The sequence below is a fragment of the Cyphomyrmex costatus genome, unplaced genomic scaffold (genome assembly GCF_001594065.2).
Source record: "Cyphomyrmex costatus isolate MS0001 unplaced genomic scaffold, Ccosl1.0 scaffold306, whole genome shotgun sequence".
Lineage (NCBI taxonomy): Eukaryota > Metazoa > Arthropoda > Insecta > Hymenoptera > Formicidae > Cyphomyrmex > Cyphomyrmex costatus.
This window is the reverse complement of record NW_017277190.1, coordinates 53,812-75,000: the sequence shown is the minus strand read 5'-3', so window position 1 is coordinate 75,000 and position 21,189 is coordinate 53,812. Positions and strand designations below refer to the sequence as shown.

The window sequence follows — 21,189 nt, the reverse complement described above, 5'->3', positions numbered from 1 at the left end:
AAAAATGTTTTCCGTTGCGGCACTTCATATCCACGTAAAAAAAAGAAAAATCCCCTTCCTTATTGATTACGTTCGTCTGTTCCGTCACGATTCGCGCAAAAAGATCGCGATTAAAAAAGGGTAGTTCGTCGATTAGATTATCGAGACAGGACTGATCAAGACTATAAAAGATTCATATAGAATATTTTAAAATGACAAAAGCAGATTTCTCCCACGCGTCTAGAACTTTTCTCGTTGTTTCGCACCCTTGCGTTCGCGCGGCAAGTGTGTTTTCTAGACCAAGAAAAACATCGTGAAAGAGAGAACAACAATCGAAAGAGAAACGTATGTACAGAAAGGGGGATGGGCGGAGAACGAGAGACAACGCGAAGAGAGAGATCGGGGGGTTGGAGAAGGGTGATACCCCATATCGTCTGATATATGCGGGGGAGAGAGGTCGGCAACTCGAGGAGGAATGATCAAAAAGAAACGTGCGATCTGGCGGTTGCTCTCTTTCTCCTCGCATTGTTCGCCGTTGTCGCTGCTTTTCACTTTTCCTGTACCTCGTAGTCCCTTTTCCGAACTTCACGCTCCAAATCCCACTTCTGACCCTCACAAAGGTAGACGCGGTCGTAATACATTTGGCAAATCTTCTTCAACTCCACTACAAAGAATACGGAGAGTCTCTCAGAAATCTTTGGTTCCTGGATATGTTTGCTTTTTTTCTGACAGCTTATAGGCGGCTGAGGGAGCACAGGTGGAGTGAGAGACAGACAGCTCTAGCATGCGATCGATCGCGAGCGACGTGTGATATGAGAGCTAGGATCATCCACTAATCTCAAGTCACGAAAAAAAATGAAAATTATCATATTCAAATTAAATTAAACGTGGAAAATAAAAATAATTAGAGGTTTAAAATAATGTACGCAGTAAAAAATATTTTGTACTTGTGTTGAAATTAATCCTTGTCAAAATTTGTCTTTTAATTTTTTGACATATCTGAACGTGTTAATTTAACATAATATGATAAATGGATAAATGACATAAAAATAATATTGTATATTTTTATAAAATGTAAATTCTAGAATAAATACAAATAAAATGAAATTTAAGCGTTCCAATAAGAATTGATATTGTAAATAAAATGTGTTAGTTTAACATAATTGTTAAATTCACTGTGAAAGATGTGAATGTAGACACATTAGAAATATTGCTTACAAATTGCGTCAGTGTTAATTTTTTGCATAATATTTGTGTTCTTAGCATATCCGTCCTATGTTAAATTAACACAAAAATTTGGATAAACCATTTGGACAAAATATATAATATTCAAGTTCGGCACAAATTTCCAATATACGTATATGTAACAAATAGCTGCAAATTTATATACATTAATGTTATTAATAATAATGATGACAACATTATTGTTTAGTAAATAAATAAAGACTTTTTCTTTATAAATCTAAGCGGGTGAGCCCAGCCCTACATATTTTAGCGAAGAATATAAACCGCATGGCTCGCGAATACTAATAGTACACCGCACAAACGACGCTAGAATCCCAATGAGAGAGCCCTTGATCTCGCAACAAGCGAAACTTTCCGAAATCTCCGATCCGAGTAAATTGGCGATCCCTCTCTCGCTCCACGTGCGCGGTAATAAAAGTTGCGCGATGCTCGAATGCTTAATCGCACGGAACGTCGTCGTCGTCGCGTCGGGGAAGCTCAAGGTGCTTTCCTCGACGCGGTAAAGCGAGCGTAATTCCGCTCAGAAGTCCCTTTCCGTGAAAATGGAGATCGCCCTGTCGTTGGTCTTGCCGGATGTATCGCGAAGGATATGCGCGGCGCCGCCGTCTCGGCTGAACACCTTCGAAACTTCGATCTTCGACCATTCGCACGTCCCGGATTATCCTGAACGTGATTGAAAGCGCTATGAACGGAAAAGTAAATCGATACGAATGCGCGGTAGATAATAACATACGATATGTTGTCGAAAGTTTTATTATTCTACCGTTGCTCGGTTACTTGTCCAAAATTAAACGAATTTTAATCCAAACTCAGTAAACATCAGCTGACAGTAACATCACATCGATGTTATAATTGCACACTCAACACAACATATAAACACGTGTTGTACGTTATGTTGTTGAGTGTGAAATAAAATATAATATTGATGTTGGTGTTTCCTGGGAACTGATTAAAACAATTGGACAAGGAGACAATTTTGAATGAAATTGTGTTAAGTGAAAATGAAATTTCGCTTTTGTGTTTCCCATGCTCGCGCGCGAGCACTTTCCGATGCGGTCTGGTCTTGTCGAAGTAACAGCTGCAACAGCTAATGGCGTAAAATAAAAAAGGACGTTAACGTTAAGGCTCGCGCGATGCAAATTAAACGGTTAATGTTGGTTACGTTCCTTCAAACTGTCCTCAAAGTTTCATAGAGAGTTTGGAACGTTAGTGTCTCGCGGCATTTCCCTATCTAAGAGACGTGCAAACGTGCTCGAACCGAAGGTTCAAAGACCCGTCAACCAGAAACGCCTTCGAAAACCGTTCGACCAAGAATGTCGCTCGGTCAAGCACGTGGCGGAGTTAAAAAATCATGTGGACAAGGGCACGGGGAAGAAGAGGGTAAAAATTATTTGTGCAAGTGGACTTCGACAGGCTCTCTCTTCTTTAGGCAAGCCGATCGTAATTACCTCCAGCTCTTTCAACTTAATTTGCCTCTCGAGGTCATATTTATCGCCCTCGAGTAAGGATAGTCTGTTCCAATATGCCGAACAGATCGTCTGCAGCTCGGCTAAAAGAACAAAAAGTTATTGGAAAAAAGAGAGCAGAATGGAATCCGCTGAATGTATTTTGTCATCCTTGCCGTCGGCTGTCTTAAAAATTCGTTATCATATTATAATTGTTCAGCTTCAAAAATAAGAAAAAAAAAATGCGGGAATTAAAATAACAACTACGGCACTACATAAAGATATAAAATTATAACGGCTGTTATTCAATTCATTGATATCAATAAATTTCTCCGTCGTTAAAATTTTTTTTTTAAAACTTTCTGATGTTAAAAAATGTGATGAAAAATAATGCATGTGACGACCCGCGGTTTTCTCTGCGATGATTTATATTTATTATACTACAGAGAGGATTATTATTATGAAAAGGAATGTAATTATCATGGGGAGAATAGAAAAGAAGATGAGTCTTTCGCGTTGGAAGCGAGAAGCACGAAGCTGACAATTGCGTGATCATTAACCTATCACGGAATGCAAGTGTGGGAGATGAGAGAAATTCGACGAAAGGAAATCAGCGGGGGTGAGAAATACAGGAATTGTGGAAAGAAGGGCGTGAGTCTAGTAGTGCGGAGACTCGCAAGTATAAAGTGAAGAAAGTTCTTTTTCTAGTAGAAAGTTTCTACTCATTGCGAGAAATCAACGTTACTGAGACAGATCTACGTTGAGCGATTCTACGAGTCGCGAGGGGTGCTACGTTAGGAGCTGCTGCTAAGAGAAAATACCATTCGATGTCTACGCTTAATAATATTATTACGGACAGCTTATGAGTATGCAAATCGGAACAATCGCTATAGAAATAGTGAGATGTGCTTCGCGCGTGGAAAAAAGTAAGAAGAAGAAAGAATTTTAAAAGAGGATAAAAAGAGTATTGGCATTAATCGCAGCTCATCTTGTTTGTAAAAAAAAAAAACTTTTTCGACCTCCAAATCCTTCCTGGCGACTTCGTACTCAAGGTCGTACTTCTCCCCCTCGAGAACGTTGATCCTCTTATGATACTGGGTCAGAATGGACTTCACAGTAGCTGTTAAAATTTAAGTCACTTCTTGAAAACAATGCTCGCGACTTAACCGTTTACGTCGTAGATATCGATTGTAAATATCGCTACTTATATATCAGAAATGTATTAGAAGTTATATTTCGTGTGTATGACTCGAATGAACGACGGTGAAGGTGGGAAGCGTGATTTTGAGGGAGGGAGTGAGACACCGATAGTGTGAAAGCTAAGTCGAAATGTTATAAACTGTCGCTGTTTCGCAGTGGTGTGAAGACTGTCTCAAGTTTCCAGCGAACGAAATGAAGCGAGCTCTTAAACCGTCTTCCAAAAACGACTTTCGAGTGCAGACATCACTACGAAATTTGAAACAATCTTGTCGTCAAGGAGCGATGATACAGATGCACATAGATATTCGCGCATAGATCGAAAATAACGGTAACATGGAAACGGTGAATATACAATACTTCGCAAAATGAGTAAAGCATCAGTTTTTTTTTTGTAAATAATTAATTTTTTTGTAAATAATCAATCAGTAGAAAATATTATGGTGCGTGTTGTATGAAAATAAAGTAAGTGAGACAAGCCGTATTAATACAATAATCAAGATGCGGATAATCCGTAATGTGTACTTAAATTGCCATTAAATTTGCCAGAGATTCATGAACAAAGGATTAAACGAAGAGAGCAGAGAGAGAAAGAGAGAGAGACAGAAGACAATATGAGAAATCGCGCGCATATTAATGCGAAGAAAAAAACAGATGCGGACAGAATCAAAAGAAATCGACGACAGTTTTGTGTTACGTAACTTAAGAAATAGAACAAAAAGAAAAGAAAAGTGTGAATGGAAAAACGGTGCGACGAAAGAATGCGAAGCTCGTGTCTCTTGCCCGGTTGCAGAACGAAAGTTACGACGAAAGATTCAAGTTTCAGTAAAGAGCCGTTAATCATTCACGAAGTTGCTCGATAACGATTATTCATTGCTGATGAAAGTAACCGCGACGCATAAACCGAAGCGACAAATCCCATTAAAATGAATACGAAAGCTTTTCAATGCGTTTTGTAATAATAGTAAATATTTAAATAAATATAGTAGCAATATCGTACAATCTTGAACAAAAGTATTAAGCAACATACATACATTTCTTCATTCATCTAGAATTTCTTACTCTAGATATTCTATATATTGTTTCCTATTGATTAGCAGCGTTATACATAATAAAGTTTAAAGAGTCTCGAAATGAGAAGAATAATTTTTACAACAAATACTATAAATCAATTTAAAAAAATGCTTAATACTTTTGGTCGGGACTGTAGCCAAAATAATATTTCGATTTTATTATTTCTATTTTAAAAGTCTCTGAATTGCTTCATTTTTTTTTCTTCTTAAGAATCTATAATAAATTGCTCTATTTTTTTTTTATCGTTCGTCGTCATTTACTTCGGTATGTGTTATTTTTAGCGCGTGTGGCTAAATGTAGTCGATGTTGCATAAAATTGTGCAATCGGTAATCTCATGGCGGTGGTCTCTTTGCCAAAACTCTAATTACATTTTGTCGTCGCTTTTCGTAAATGTGCAACGGGGCGGAGATCGGTGCGTTACACAAGTGCAACAACATTGAACATCGTTATTACTGTATCGTGAGTGCCGCGTTATCATATATCGCGTGAACGTTCTCGCAACTGTTGCTCTCTCAAAAGTACCTCAAAGTCCTTCTTCTTAACAACATATTCGATGTCAAATTTTTTATCCTCCAATGCCGAGATCCTATTGTGGTAGTCGCGCAGCACGCGCTTTATGGTCTCTGTGTAGTTTATCAGAAACAAAATAATGTAAAACAAAATAAAGACGCGCATGTAAAACATCGCGCAAATCGCGTATTCGTCTGAAATGTGTCTCGGTTATTGTACTTTTTCACACTTCTTTTTCTATTAAAATTGAACAATTGTTTTTTAAGAAATTTTTAGTGATGTGATAATTAAATCTGGAAAATCTTATACCAATTACTATACTTTCAATCGCATGCGCTATATTTTCGAAAAGAAATTTACTAACAAATTGTAAAAATGATTGATGATTGAAGCACGATGGGAAATGTGATAAGATAAAATTTTGACCTGTGAAACTGAAGATAAACACTGCATATCATTAATTATTGTGACTTGATCAAAAATTTCATATTTTTTATATATAATTTTGCCAGAATAAAGACTATTGCAGAGATCGTATCTAAGAAATAATATTTATTGTTAAAAATAAAATTCGTAAAAATTATTTCTGTAGTTCACGCAAGTGTCGGTATTGTATTTCAAATTCTTGTTCTGTGCAATGATTCTTCCTGCTAATTGAATAATTAAGATAAACGTATAGTTTTATTCAGGGCAACGCGAACTTTGTATTCGAATACAGAAAATATCTCTGCTAAATATGAATGCATTATAAATATAGTATTTCGTAGGATTACGTAACAAAGCAAAGTACCTTCGTTGGCTTCGTCGACGATCTTCGGCTTTCCGCAGCGTTCCTCGATTATGCGTCTCCTTTCGGCCGCTTTTCTCTCCTGCTCTTTCTTCAATTCCTCGGCGGCTTTCTTACGTAACAGCAACTGTAAATATATGAAAAATTCGTCAAGTTCGGCTCAATAGGAGGAAAAAATATTTCGTAAGTAAATGAGAGGGAAGTTTTTTCAGAAAAATGTACTCTGAAATATTTACAGGATTCACCAACGAATCGATTTTTAGTTGCATGAAATTGACATGATTTAAATGGAAATTAAATTTGCATATTCAGTAATAGACTATATAAATCGTATGAACGATTTCAGCTATATGCAATGAAGTGGATTATTATTACATTTATTTAATGAATATGCCCTATATATATATACACTTCAATTATCGGTTAATTATATATTAAAATGATTATTAAGACGAATAGATTTAAGTGCAACGAGATATAATTATAATCTTTGCGTCTATATAGTGCCGAGGCACTACCGTGTCTCCGGATATGCGTTGTACAATAACAAAGGTGAAACGGAAGTAAATTCATACGTGCTAAGCTCACAATGCTCGAGAGAAACATTACTATTCGTGGTTTACTTACGAAATAATTTAAGCTCGCAGCTAATGCCTTTCTCTCCTTTGGTCAACGAGATAACGTTGGTTGGAATTCGGCGGGGTAGCAAATATTGACGCAGCGAAAGTAAGGAAGGAAGGAAGGAGGATTTACGAGAAAATAACATGCCGGCGGGGCTAGCAGACGCAAAAAGATTTTCCAAGAGGTAATCTACATACACACGCGGAAACTTTACGTACTGCGACTACGAATGTTTGCGACGGTGCATGAAAAGAAACGTGGAGGGAGAGATACATGGATGTTCTGTAGGATGTAGCACGACGATGGATATAGAATGGCGAACGTAAGGCGGGACCATAAAGTAAAGGTAAAGAGGCGAGATAAAACTTGAGGAAGTTTCGAACGTTTCCGCGCGCTGTTGGGAAACAGAACATTGAAATATGAAAAGTGAGGGAAGCGCGGGAAGAATAAGAGAAAGTAACAGAGAAATGGATGTGTTACGAAAAATATAATATTTACAAAGAGAGTGCAGGGATGATTACCTATCGCGATGCAGGAGAAGATTGTGGCGTGCGATGAGGCAATCGGGTTAAATCGAGAACGCGAGGAAAGGTTAGTTGCGAGGGGGTAACCACATTATCTGAAATACTGTCCCACGGAGAGATTACATGATTTCATTTAATTTTATATAATTTTCTTTGATGACAAATAGAGTTTTCCTCACTATATATATGCGATCATTTAATAAAATGAACGATAAAAAAATGACGAAAAATTCAAAGTGACTTACCGCGAGTTTTTAAAGAGGATATAACCTGGGAGAACGCACTTGGTCGTACGAACGAGATTCAAAAGAGAAGAAACAAAAAACGAACTTACCCTAAGCTTCTTCTTCCTGTCGGGGGTCATAAAACCCTTCTTCGCCTTCTTGGCTTTGGAAGCCTCTTCGAGGCGGGCGCGGACCTCCGCCCTCTTCCTCTCGGTCTCCGCCTGTTTCCTCTTCTTTTCCTGCATTTTTCGTGCGAAACTCCCTTAAAACATCTCATCTGAGAAAGCCCCGAAGCGTCTCGTGGAACGCGAATTCGAAAAGTATTGCGCAATACGAACTCTAACATTTTTCGCACCCCTATCTCTCTGCCTTTCGAGGTTGACTTTCTCAAGTCTTAAATGAAAGAGCTAGTTACAAAATTTATAATTACTGCAGTACAAATTTTCGGAAATAAGTTATATTAGAAAATTATTATTAATATATAATTTATACCTCTTAGTAAAAAATATATATTAGAAGAAAAATAATAACTTTTCTAAACACTAGAATTCTGTCATTATTACATCTAGGGCTATCGATTAAACTCTATCAGTGAACATTAAAGTTTTTTGTTGTATAAAAGACATAAACATATATTTCAAATTTATTTCAAGGAACGTTTTACGCCATGGTTTCTAATTATTTTCACAAAATTAATTTGAAATATTTGCAATGAGTTTTATTTTTATAATAAAACGAGCGTAAGCCCTGTTTCGATGAAAGAATTTCTTTCATCCGCTTGGTAAGTGGTCGTCCTTTAAGAGGCGACCCTACGTTTCATAGCTAGTTTCTTCTCTTACGTACATCCTCGATGCGCTTTCTCTGCAAAAAAAGAGAAAAAAGAACATTCCTCGTTAGTATATTTTCTGTGTCATGGGTCGCACGTACGGCGATATCTGAAACACTTTTTGCAGAGCGCGATCCTTTCGACTGTGAAAAAGGAGATTTTTCAAGGAGACGTTGAAAGAGCGACAGAACGCGAGAGAATTAGAGAGGAAGTAAAGATTACTGCGTTCGCAGTGTTCCAGATTTCGCCATCAACGAATACCTTACAAAGCATTAGCGTAGCGACCGTGTTTTCGCGTGTTTCATGGCGATGCAGAGCTAATGGAGTCTGTCCTAAGTGATATAACTTTGTCGTTGTTAAGCGCTACAACACGGCGTACCCAGCGAGCATCTTGTAATATCGTTTTGCGCAAACTGCCGCGTTTTCGCTTATGACATTACGCGCGGCACTTTCGGCCGACCATTAGCTCTACCTTCTACAAGCTGTGCGCGGATCTTACCACCAACTGACGCAGTGTGTCATTGGATCAAAAGTAAATCGTACAAGAAAAGAATAGTGTTTTGCTCAAGTATTTAAAAAATTAGCTAAAGACTAATTTGAAACTAACTCTGATCCATTAAAATAATTATGTAAGACACTCAAGATGATTATTAGAGTATCAATTTTTTGCAGCATCATTCATTACATTTAAAGTTATCAAGTAAACGTTTATGTAGAAAAAAGGTGACTAGCTAAGCATCCTACATAATTATTTTCAGCTTTGTATTCAGGTAAATTTTTCAATTCTTCAACAAAATATTTTGTAGTTGCATATAACAGAGAAGCGATAACATGCAAATTTTGTAACACGACTGTACACGACTTAACATTTCGAAAAGACGTTATAATAACACCGCGACGTGTACTACTCTTAAAAATAATTGACGATTATATGATGCGAATAAAAATGTAACGATTTTTCTTTTCTTCCTTTATGCATTTTTATTCAAATTTCTTCAATATAAAGTGCCGATTTAAATTTTATATAGGTACTGTTATATACGGTGCGTGCTGCGCATAAACTCCGTGGTGATATTAGATGTATCACATACTTATACATTTATAATGAAAGAAAAATGAAGCATTAGAGAGACGTATAGCACTATAAAGAAGAGCCTGAAGACAACAATCACTCCACATGCGATTTATACACATTACATATCTACTTTACCCCAGATTTGTTTGATCATTTTATGTTTGGATGGTGCGCGTTCTCGAAAGTTTTATATTTTACTTTTATTATATAACAGCTTCCCAATTAATTTCAATCGAAGAAAAAGCAAAGACACTGTTTATGAAAAAGATACTGTGAATTTGCTCACAATGGCACAGCAAAGAACAAGAATCATTTATAACGCATAGTTTTAATTATTATATAGGAATTTGTAACATTCTGTACACCGTTAAACAACGGTGAAACTGAAATAACTTTAATTGTACATTTGATGTAGTGTCTGTACGATACAAGCTTCGTAATTATCAATAGAAAGTTTGTGTAAGACAGACGTTTCCTGCATTGACTTGTTAAATTATCGCTCGTGACTCTAAATAAATGAACCGTCTACAAAACTGCGTTTATATAACAGTTTTAATCAGTAAATGGAAGTTCTACCGATCTCTTCGGTAGACGTTTTGTTATTCATTGAGTACATTGAATTTGCTTCGTGATATATGTATTGGTACTGACAAATATCAAATATTTTCTCATTTTGAAGACAAAATTTCGTCTTCTTCGTGTCATCGTGAGCGGAAGGAATGAAAACGTGACAAGTGGATGAATCGTTTTATAAGTATAATCTAAGAAAGAAACAGAGGACAGAAACGGTAAATCGATTTGGAAAGGTATATATATATATATATATAGAGGGTGATAAAAGTAGAATAAAATACGATTATTACAATACACGAAGATCAATGAATCAAGATCACAGATCTTCTTGGACTGAAATTCACAATTGAAAATCTGGAAAGACTGTTTCCGTAAGGATAACGCGAATGACAAATAGCTTGCTCGGGTAGCAGAAAGAAGAGATATAAAGTAAGACAAAGAGATTCGGAACGTAGTCCAAATCCGCGTTAAATAATGTCGAAATAAGGGCGAGAGTGTAACGATAAATCAGAAAAAAAAGTCGGGGCATAGAGCATATAACGGAGACAACGGACATGTCGGTCGTAATAGTCGACTAGTCCCATTTCCCATTTCCTACAGAGCGGAAATTTTACGGTGAAATTTACGGAATATATGTTCCCTACTCCGCACTGGTCCAAAAACCTTCATTAACTTTTACATTTGCGCCGCGCAAATTGGCTTCATTATACGAAAGAAAACCACTATCCCACTGCACAAACGAAGAATTGTCGTCCACGAGGTGGTCATTACGTAGGAATGATGTCACTATCATCAAGGTAAAGAGCGTGGGGAATGAATTGCTTATTATTTATAAGAATGCAGAAAAGTCACCAAACTGGTGGAAAATTTCCGTTCAAGAATCTTCCAAGATCTCTTTCTTCGAGATAGAAAAATGAAATATTAAGAATGAAAAGAATACCAAACTAGAAATAAATGAAAAATAAAGGTACAACAGGGGATGAAACGACCGAGGAATATTGGGGGATCGTAGAAAGTTTCTTGCAAAGGGAAAAAGAAGAGCGAAGGATATAATCACGACGAGAAGCGAGCTTCCGTGATCGCCTCGTCATTCTACGTAGCATATATACATATAAATCTTTTTCAGGGCGCACAAACTATGTGGTTCATCTTTGACCACCATCTATATCCTCTACTAAAAGCTGTTTCAAAATTCAAAAACTGTAGGATAAAAAAACGAGGTTCGGTCTGCTTGAAGTCCTCGGAGCTTTACATATAAAAGCTTGATATTATAGAAGTACAGTATATTGAGGGAAAATTATTTATTCATAGAAATGTGTATTTGAATTTTTTATTTTTTTGGAATAGTATGTCCTTTGTTATAAATGTGAATACACAATTGGCATTATTATCTAGAAATAAAAATTGTAAAATTAAGTATAAATATAAATTAATCTTTAGAGCATTAGGTAACAAAAAATTTATGGAGTTTTTCTAGATAATAAATTATATAAATTGAAATCATGAGAAATTACATTAATTTTTTTCTATTTATTACCGAACATCCTATAAATATATTAAATCATATAAATTAATTTTAAATTTAATTTGCTTAATGATAATAATTTCTAAAAAGTAGTGTGCTTAATTTTTCCATCAATACTGAAATTAAAGTCCATCAAATACACTTTTCCACAAGGCGAATCGAAAGATTCGCAATAGTAACATTTAATAGAACCACTGTTCTATTTTTATTGACAAGGTCTATACTATCTTTAGGTAAAACTACATTTTATACTAGCGGTTTCTCACAGAATTACAGAAAGCACAAACAATGCATACCTTTTAACAGTAATGATAATTTCACTGCACGAGTCCAACACGTATTATGTGCGTGATATTCAACGTTTTCGTTGTCCAAGTTGTGGCCAAAATCAACAATGGCGAAGATCCATCGAAGGTGTAATATGAAAAAAAGAACGTAACGTTAAGATATGTTCAGGTTTTTACGAAACCTGCATGCCGTGGTCTTTCCTCGATCGTCGAGCTTTTAAATGACGAGTAAAAATTTTTTAAACATAACGAAGAAGACTCCAGATCCGAATACACACCTAACCTCGTCGTCCGCCATGGTGATGCCTTGGTGTTACGCGCGTCTACCTAAAAAAAAATAATATAAAATGATATAAACTTTAGTGTCATGTATGTACAGTAGCTAAAAACCTTGGTATACCAGCATGCTATTAATAGTCGCTAATAATTCATTTTAACGACTAGAGGGGGGAGGGGGGTTAAATCTTTCTGGTCGTTAAAATAAATAACTCAAATATAAAGTATTATATTTATACATCAAAATAACATCAAAATTTTCAATATAATTATTACAATAAAAATTTGTATTTTGACGCCATTTTGATGTTATCATGACATTTTGTTCTGCTTGGCAGACATCTTCCGAGCAGAAACTGGTCACAACAATGTCATTTTGATATTAAAATAAAAATTGATTGATCGAAGAGAAAAATATAAATATTATTTTATTTTTTATTTTGATTATTAAAAGTCACTTTTCGATCAATCAAGATTCATTTTAACGTCAAAATGAGATTATCGTGATCTGTTCTACTTGAAAAGCGCTTGCCGAAATGGAACGAAATGTCATAACATTAAAATGGTGTTAAAATAATTTTATCTTATTATCAATATAATACAATATTAAAAGTGACTTTTCGATCAGGGATGATTTATTTTAATGTCATTTTGACGTTACTGCGCCCTTTATTATTGCTCTGCTTGAATGCAATTGCAATTCCTTGGCATCACTTGGGATTTGATCGAACATCGTTTTGTGAAGTATTTGCGCATGCATACTTCAGAGATCTTTAAACGTTTTCACGCTTTTTCGCGATGCGCGTTAATAAAACGCGCAAATAACGCGAACAAAAAAAAAATCTGTTTTCTATGGCTGAACTATTGTTGAACACTTTTGAAACTTAAAGTGAGATAGACATTATTTATTTATTCCAATGCAAAAACAAAAAACAGACCATTGGAATGATGTCAACGGTAAATGATGATATTATAATAATAAAAGTTCGTCAGCGCGCTCATGTTCAGCGCACGGAAATACCAATCAGATAACTAAAAATTTGATCGCCAACGAGTCTTCGACAAGCATGATCGATTTGTCTGCCCCGTGTCGATAAATTACGCGCGTAGATTTCGCTGCTTAATGCGCAACAGGACGAAAAGGCGAGCACAAATCGTCTTTCTCATCTCTCTCGCACGCGACGATGGTATAGAATATCCGGCGCGCGAAAATAGACGCCGGCCGTCCCCACTTTCTGCGACGTGCCGTCGTCAGTAACGTCGGGTAACGTCGACGATCCAAATTTGGATGCAAGGACCACGGTAGATATCCTATCGTCGACGGCTTCAACTGGATTCGATGTCGAAACGGCGAGCAGATAAACAAAGTCATGAAATTCTTTCTACAAGAGAGGATTAGAAAGAGAAAGATGGATGTTGATAGATAGGTAGTGCGTTTCTTAGTGCCCTAAGGCAAACCTTCAAATTGTAAGAACAAACATAAAGTTATATATAAATGAGCTAAGAATAACAGAATACATAAATTATAGTGATAAAAATAAAAATATATAAAGAATATATAATCAAAATAATATGAAATAACAATAAGGAGAAGAGCAATTTGCAAAATAATAATATCGGAAAAACGAAAAAAAAACATAAATAAAATACTCATGAAATAAATATAAAAGAGAGAGAGAGAGAGAGAGAGAGGAGGGGAGGAGAAGAAAAAAGGAGGAAGCTCGCCGATGAATATCGTACGTCAGCATGTCGCGCCATTTGCGAATGACATTTCATTCGAAAGAGCTTTAACGAGGGAAAATATCGCACGTATATCGATGAGACACGATCTCTCTGATCAGCCAAGATCTCCCGTCGTGGGATCGTGCCGATGCGATGCAAAGTATCGGCACGCCAAAGAACATTCTGCCGCGAGGCAAGGCGCGCGGGACTCAACGAAGTTTCAAAACAGGTAACTTATATAGGTAAACTTCTGTGCGCACATCCGAAATTGTGCAATTCGGTTAGAGGGAGATAACAATTGCGCATTTAGCGGAGCTCACTATACGACACGCTGCTTGTCGCAGCTCCAAAACATTCAAGAAGATAGATCGTACCATGTCTACGGCGACACTCGGCATTCCGAAAATACTTAGGAACGTACAAGCGAAACGTGACGCAACGTTGCGACGAACACTTGGCAACGGCGAAACAAGATGTCATTAGCAACTTGCAGAATAATATGTCATTTCTTCGTGAATAATTTCGTTATTTCGTCATCTTTGTTTATTAATTAAGAAAAATACTTAACCAGACTACTTTCAAGACATAAAATCGTTATAACATCAAAATGGTTTCAAAATGACCAATAAAAGTTCATCAATCACGATTCATTTAATTGTTTCTTCTCTTAACTTCAAAATGACTTTATCGTTCATTTCAGAGAGAGAGAGAGAGAAATAAGCTTCTTTAAAAATATCTCTTTCGCAAATGTTATATATATAATACTTTTTTTATATATATTTTAAATTTACACAAAGCGTTCCACGATTAATGTAAAATTCGAACGAGTGTTGCATAATCAGAATATAATTTTATTGCATTATGTCATACATAACGTTAGCGAATGTGTCAATATACGAACATGTCGTAGAGATATTAAAATTTTATGAAAATCATGGGATAATCAAGTTTTCTTCTTGGTTCCTTAATTGTTCGCATTTGCTGCAGCGCCTTCTTTTATAGACGATCGCCTTTTGCTAAGTATAGATTTCCTCGCACTCGAACCATTCCGAGACACGTTCTATCCTATCGAGACGCGTACCATCTCCGATATCAAAGAAGCAAGTATCATAAAAATAGACTCGCTAAATCTCTGTCTCTCTCTCTCATTAAATTATATGATACGTTTTAAAGTAAAAAAGGAGCAAAAAACCCATTCAAGAGAAGTTCTACATTATTGAACCTCTCTCTATAGTTGAGTTAAAGAAGATAAATATTTTCTTTATCTTAAAAAGAATTGCAAATTTAAAAGGAATTAATTGATGACAAAATAATAATTAAGATCATGATGATGATAATGATTGAATCCATCCATTGACAGAACTAAAAATTCTATGACTTCTCTTGGTTAAGAATCAAATGTAAAAGAAGTAAAATTGAAACAAGCTTTTTTAGCGTTAATAGATGCGTTCAGGGAGACGCTATTAACGCTATTTGTGTAATTGTATGCTTGTTTTACGTCTAATAAACGATGAAGATAAAATGGCGCAAATAGCTAGCATCTCTCCGAACGCACTCAAGAATTATAAATCTTAAGAAAGATTGTAAAGTATAATAATTATAATAATGATAATGATCTAGTTAAAAATTCTACGACTTCCTTGATTAAGATTAAAGTATGAAAGAAAGAAGATCGATAGATGTTTTCTTTACACTGAAGAATTACAAGTTTCAAGAAAATTAATTGTAAACTAATGGTTACAATAATAATCTAATACTATTCACTGATGAAACTAAAATTTTACAAGAGATACTTTTAATTAAGATTAAAATGAGAGGAAGAAGATTGAAGAAAGATTGCACGCGTATTTTGCCGAAGTATCCTAAACACCGGTCAATAGTTGAGTCGAGCCTATAAACTGAATAATTTCTCGCGTCTATCACTTTCAACTTCGCGTCACTTTCAAGACGAGCGATTGCTCGTTGATGCTCGCCGATCAGTCACTATCTCGGAAGATCTTGAGCAAATCAATCGTCATAACCTTGAAAAGTATCTTTCATACAGCCACTCGTTTCACTGACACACGATAACTTCCCAACGATTATCCTCGAACATCGAAATAGTATTTCAAGAGCAACAACTCGTTCCTGGAAGAAGAAATTGATCTTTCCATTTTTTTTTTCCCCCTATCCAAAGATTCTCCGGACTTCCTCCTGAGGAACAGAGATGGTCGATGCCTTTCGAGACACTCCTGTGCTGCGATAATGGCAAGAACAATCAGGAGGATTACAGGAAGTAGGCTTACCTTATGGAGAAATCTCGCTGGCTGCGACTGGCCAACTGGACCTTAGGCAGCTGACTGTACCATCGTGGATACTTAATCGACTTTGTGAACCTCCAACATAGGCTGTTCACGTGGTACAAGTACGACCAATGACGGTGTGCCATTGGTCGTAAGCATTTTTAGACGAGAGCTCTGCCCGCTCTGCTTGTTGCCAAAAATAATTCAGAAACTGAAAACGGAGCCGAGCTCGCTTGGTCGCTAAGCCGTTCGTTCGCCGCGTCGCCTTCTGATTTCGTTTATCTTATTACCGCGACTGTAATGTGGCAAGAATGGAGCTCTCTTGAACTCGATCGCCCTCAAACACTGGATATTAATTGAAATGTGGTTATCAAAACGATATTACTAACTTTAGTAGAATTTCTAATCAAAGAAACAGTATTTAGTAAATACATATATTTTACACGTATTTGTATAAAGTCATCTAAATAATGTCGTGCCATTTTAATTTTTAAATTTTAACCCTTTTATTTATTAGTTGACCTAAATTTCTTTCTTTAAGAATGTTCCAACATAAAGGATACATTATTCAAGTCGAATACACGTTGTTCAGCGAGATGCAACAAATATAAGAAGCTTAAGTATGTCTCAAATCTTGTAAAAATTATTAATGTCTCGTCTAAAGAGCTCGGTGAGAAAAAAATATTATCGACACTTTCTAAATTTCTCGTACTTGTAGCTGCTGGCATTAAACGCGGTAATGATGACGGAAACGTCGACGCGTCCCCAACGTAACACAATCATATCGACGTAATGTCATCAATGAATTTCAATGAAACTCTTGGCTCGAGAGTGTAGAAGTTCCACGTGTTATGAAGGACTTGTTAAACATCTCTTATCTATTATACAAAAACTGTCAAATGTCTTCTACAGAGTTACTCGTATAGAATGTTAGTATTAATAATAATTTACATTTGTAAATATTAGTGTATGACTTCATTGTTTTATCGATATGCATATAATACTCATATCTCGTATACAAGGATTGTAATATTATATTACGGTAGATATTGTGTATATTTTATTGCAGTTTATATTACAATTATATATATTGCACCTTATCATATTATGCGTGATGCATCATTATAAGAGAGAGAATTATTAAAATTATACTTATATTATATATCATTTTTAAACTTCTAAAAGTAACAACTAAAATTTGGCTCTCATCGCATTGTCTAACAACGTACTATTGTTAGATAGAAATATAATAATTCAAACATCCAATATTTCAGATGGATTTATTGACAAAAAATTAAAAAAGTTCACTATGTATAATAACTGCAATACAATTTACAATGTTTTAATTTTTTTAATTTCTTGTCAATAAATTCATCTGCAATATTAGATGTTTGAATTATTATATTTCTAATTCTATTATCAAATTAATAGCAACAAACAAGAAATGATAATTATTGTATTAGGATAATTAGAGAATAAAAACAAAAAGGATTGAAAAAAATTAAATGGTCCTTCAAATTTATTTCTTAACAAGAAAATTACATAAATTAGAAAAATTGTAATTTAAGAAAAAAATAAAATAAATTACAATAATTAATTTATCTCAAAAACAGAGAAAGATTAAATAGGACAATCCCGCCAAGTCAGGCATGTGGCACGTGTCGATGTTACGTCGCACGTTTATCACAGATAACTTATCTACGGTAAACTTCATTATCGGTAACGTTTCTTCATTGTGAATATTATTGATATTTTACATATTACAATATTTCTTATTGTAAAAACATCCTGTTTGCGTGCCTTTCACTCGCATCGCGATTCAATCGAACTCCGAAGAATCAAAACTTTACTGAAGGAAAAAATGCATAAGTGGAAAGCGCGCGCGTGGATAAGTACGTGGTATGTGCATATCGAGACTTGGTCGGACAGTTTAGTTGGAACGGATAATACAGGTCTCTGTGAAGTTGTAGCAGTAGAATATATAAAACGTAGATCCTGCGTAGTCGAGAAGATGGCGAGAACTTACGAAGTAATTCAAAATTTGTTCACTGCTGCGAAATGCTCAATTCATATGCGTATACATTGCAACTGACCGTGTCGCGGTGACGTCTGATGAAGCTTGCAATATTGTAGGTTTTTATCAATAAGCTCTAAGTGTCGCTGTTATTGCTAATAACAGGTTTTTGTTAATTAAAATAAAGCAAAGAAGAGTTGATTTTACGACGCATGCGGTGATCTTGTAAAATGTAATTTTTTTTTCTCCCCTAATTACCAAGATCAATATTTTAACATTTTCTTCGACAAGACGCTTCCAAAATAATATCCGCGGTATAAATGAAGAGGTGTTAATGAATTTTTCGAGTCACTTCGTAACCAATAATTTAAACTTAAATAATTAACCTTATTGAAGTTTATGGTGTTCACATTGACCGTAAAATCTAGTCGCTTAATATCAAGATCAGAATTATACACTTGGCATATTGTCCGTGCATTGCTTAATCGGCCCTATATACAATCACCTTGCCTGACGTTCACCTCTGATATTAGAGCCTAAATTCTGTACAATGAAAATGCAACGCGAGCAAAGAGGACGGACCTATACGTGTATATGCAAAAGGTGACGGAAGGAAAAAGAAGGGCACGAGCTGGAGGGTAAAAGACAGGTTTCCTGATGCGTGTACAATCGATGTCGTAACCTTTAACCTATTCCCTCTTTGGTGGGAGTTACAGGTAGAGCCCCTGGGGGTGGGACGATAAGGTTGAATGTGGTGCGCTCGGACGAATCACGCAGAGTAAAAGGGGAACAAGGAGAGTTGAACTGGAGAGGTGATCGACCCAGCGTCCCTGTTGCCACGACGACGATCCCGTGACGTCACGGGACAAGCCGGGGTTTATGGGTGACCCACATTCCAAAAATAGCCGTCACCGACCTGCCCTCCCGTTTCTCATATCGGCCGTTCTCACCCTTCGCCTTCTCCACCATTACACAAATACATATACACGAGCGCGCGCACACGCTTGTCGATGCCACCATTCTTTCGCATATCTCAGCATGATTCTCTCTTCTCTCCTTACAAAGTATTTCTCTCCCTCTCCGTTTCTTCTACAGTCGTCCTCGCGGCTGAAATGGAAGACTATTGCCGTGCGTCAAATCATGTTCGAGACTAGACCGGACTCCATAAGGGGGTGAGAAGATCGAGGGATATGTAGTGTCATTCGAATGCTTCTGTTTTTGTTCGATTGACAAGTGATGAGGAATATATACCTATAATGTGCTCGTATAAATGCACACTAAGCTAATAAATGCTGTTGATCTCGCGATTCTGCGAACTATCGCAAGATAAATCAGATTATTAGAATGGAAAAAATTAAAAAAAGGACGCAAACGAAGTTTAATGTTTGCCTTGGATAAGATAGAATAATTTTTATCTATCAGTAAAACTGTAGATCCTATATGTTTGTGACAATTGAATAAGCAGCGTGCACATCACAAACGTATGGGAGAGGTATAACACAGGCCAGAGGCCTAACATAAGAATTTTTATCCATGCAATTTTCGTTCGACATATAATACATTGGCGTAAAAATAGTTTTAAACAGTTTACTGTACAACGAAATTGTAATTAATCTCTTACATACACAATATCAAAAATAGATGTTAAGCTTTGGTCGTTTTTTGATCAAAATGACATAGTCCTGAGATGTACAAATTATATGTACATCATATTGGGAGGATCCCGTTTGCCTACAATCCTGATTGCACACACCTCTCACATTAGCCGGTGCCTAGTAACTTTTCATTGCTTTACTAATGAGATTATATTATTTTTAAGTTAGCCAATCAGCGAGCAATGTGTGCAATCGTGCATGTAGGTATATAATTGGAACCTTCTCCATCATATTACGAAATTACTTAAGCGAAGTTATTATTTTGAGGGAAACATGAAAGATAAAACTTAATTATTATTATTATATCAGGGTATAATTCACTTTCTCGCGAATTCTGCTAAATGAATGAATCATTTAATGTGATGATAAAGTATGTTATGTGAATGTAAAATAGGTGAACATTAATGTTTTTGTTTTTCTTGTTACAAGGATCAAATCTCAATTAGATAGGTGATAAATGGACAGACATACGGACAGAGAACGTCCCACTTCGACAGATAGTAACCATTTTAATCACGCTCCTTTTTTTCAATGAATCGGGCGACCGAGCAAGCGGACAAGTATCCACGGGAAGTCGATAGGGTACTTCGACCCCACGACCTAGTTTGCGTCCCCGTGACGTCATACCGACGTCATTGCCCGGGGAAAACTAGGTCGGGCAGACCCAGGCGGACCACCGGAAGAGAGGTCGGAGGGTTTATTGAGAAATTCCCTCAACTGATTTTTGTCCTATCAGGGACAAATTTTCAATCGCCAGGAAGATAAGCTTTACTTTTTTCATATATTGTATTCGACATTAATAATAGTCACGTGTTTAAAACATTTGTAGAATCGAAGCATCTTGTTTAATGCTTTTCATAATTAAAGAGAGAGAGAGAGAGAGAGAGAGAGAGGGAGACAAAGAAATTAGTACTTAAATATTAATTTTAATATTAAAGCATGATCACGGTTTATCTATCGTTAATAATTGTTAATTAATGGTATAAAAAATGTAACACTATTAAATAATATTTAATGTTTTTTTAATTTGAGGACTTCTCAATTTTAGATTTACAATAGGAAATTTTATAGAAATTATATTAGAAATTATAAAATATAAATTTAAAGAGCTTTATATCGTTTATACATATGTTACATTAATAAATGAAGATAATCCATTGTGATACATAAGTCGTATTATTTTCGATTTTAAATATTTAGTTAAATCTAATAAAATTTTATTAAAATCTTATTAATCCTTACTTGAATTTAATTATTGATACAAAATTTAATACTAAATTTAATTTTGAACGAAATTACATTGCGTTTTAATCAATTAATGAAATTGCGACGTATGTCGCAATAAAA

At 35.7% G+C, this 21,189-nt stretch overlaps 1 protein-coding gene across 13 annotated transcripts in view; it reads right to left on the bottom strand.

Annotated features, from left to right (window-relative positions):
• Positions 1–16,302, bottom strand: part of wupA (troponin wings up A) — a 31,562-nt gene extending 15,260 nt beyond the window's left edge. For 2 of the 13 annotated variants that reach the window (XM_018542144.1, XM_018542145.1), the window contains exons 1-6: positions 16,177–16,302; positions 12,177–12,220; positions 8,451–8,468; positions 7,718–7,846; positions 6,242–6,365; positions 5,464–5,564 (exon numbers count right to left, since the gene is read on the bottom strand). In XM_018542144.1, the coding sequence (XP_018397646.1) occupies positions 5,464–5,564; positions 6,242–6,365; positions 7,718–7,846; positions 8,451–8,468; positions 12,177–12,191 (387 nt within the window). In that variant the 5' untranslated portion in view covers positions 12,192–12,220; positions 16,177–16,302. Of the gene's footprint in view, positions 1–542; positions 644–2,672; positions 2,774–3,688; positions 3,790–5,463; positions 5,565–6,241; positions 6,366–7,717; positions 7,847–8,450; positions 8,469–12,176; positions 12,221–16,176 lie in introns of all 13 variants that reach the window. The other 11 variants (XM_018542146.1, XM_018542148.1, XM_018542147.1 and 8 more) reach the window with 11 other exon arrangements.
• Positions 16,303–21,189: the final 4,887 nt, after the last annotated feature.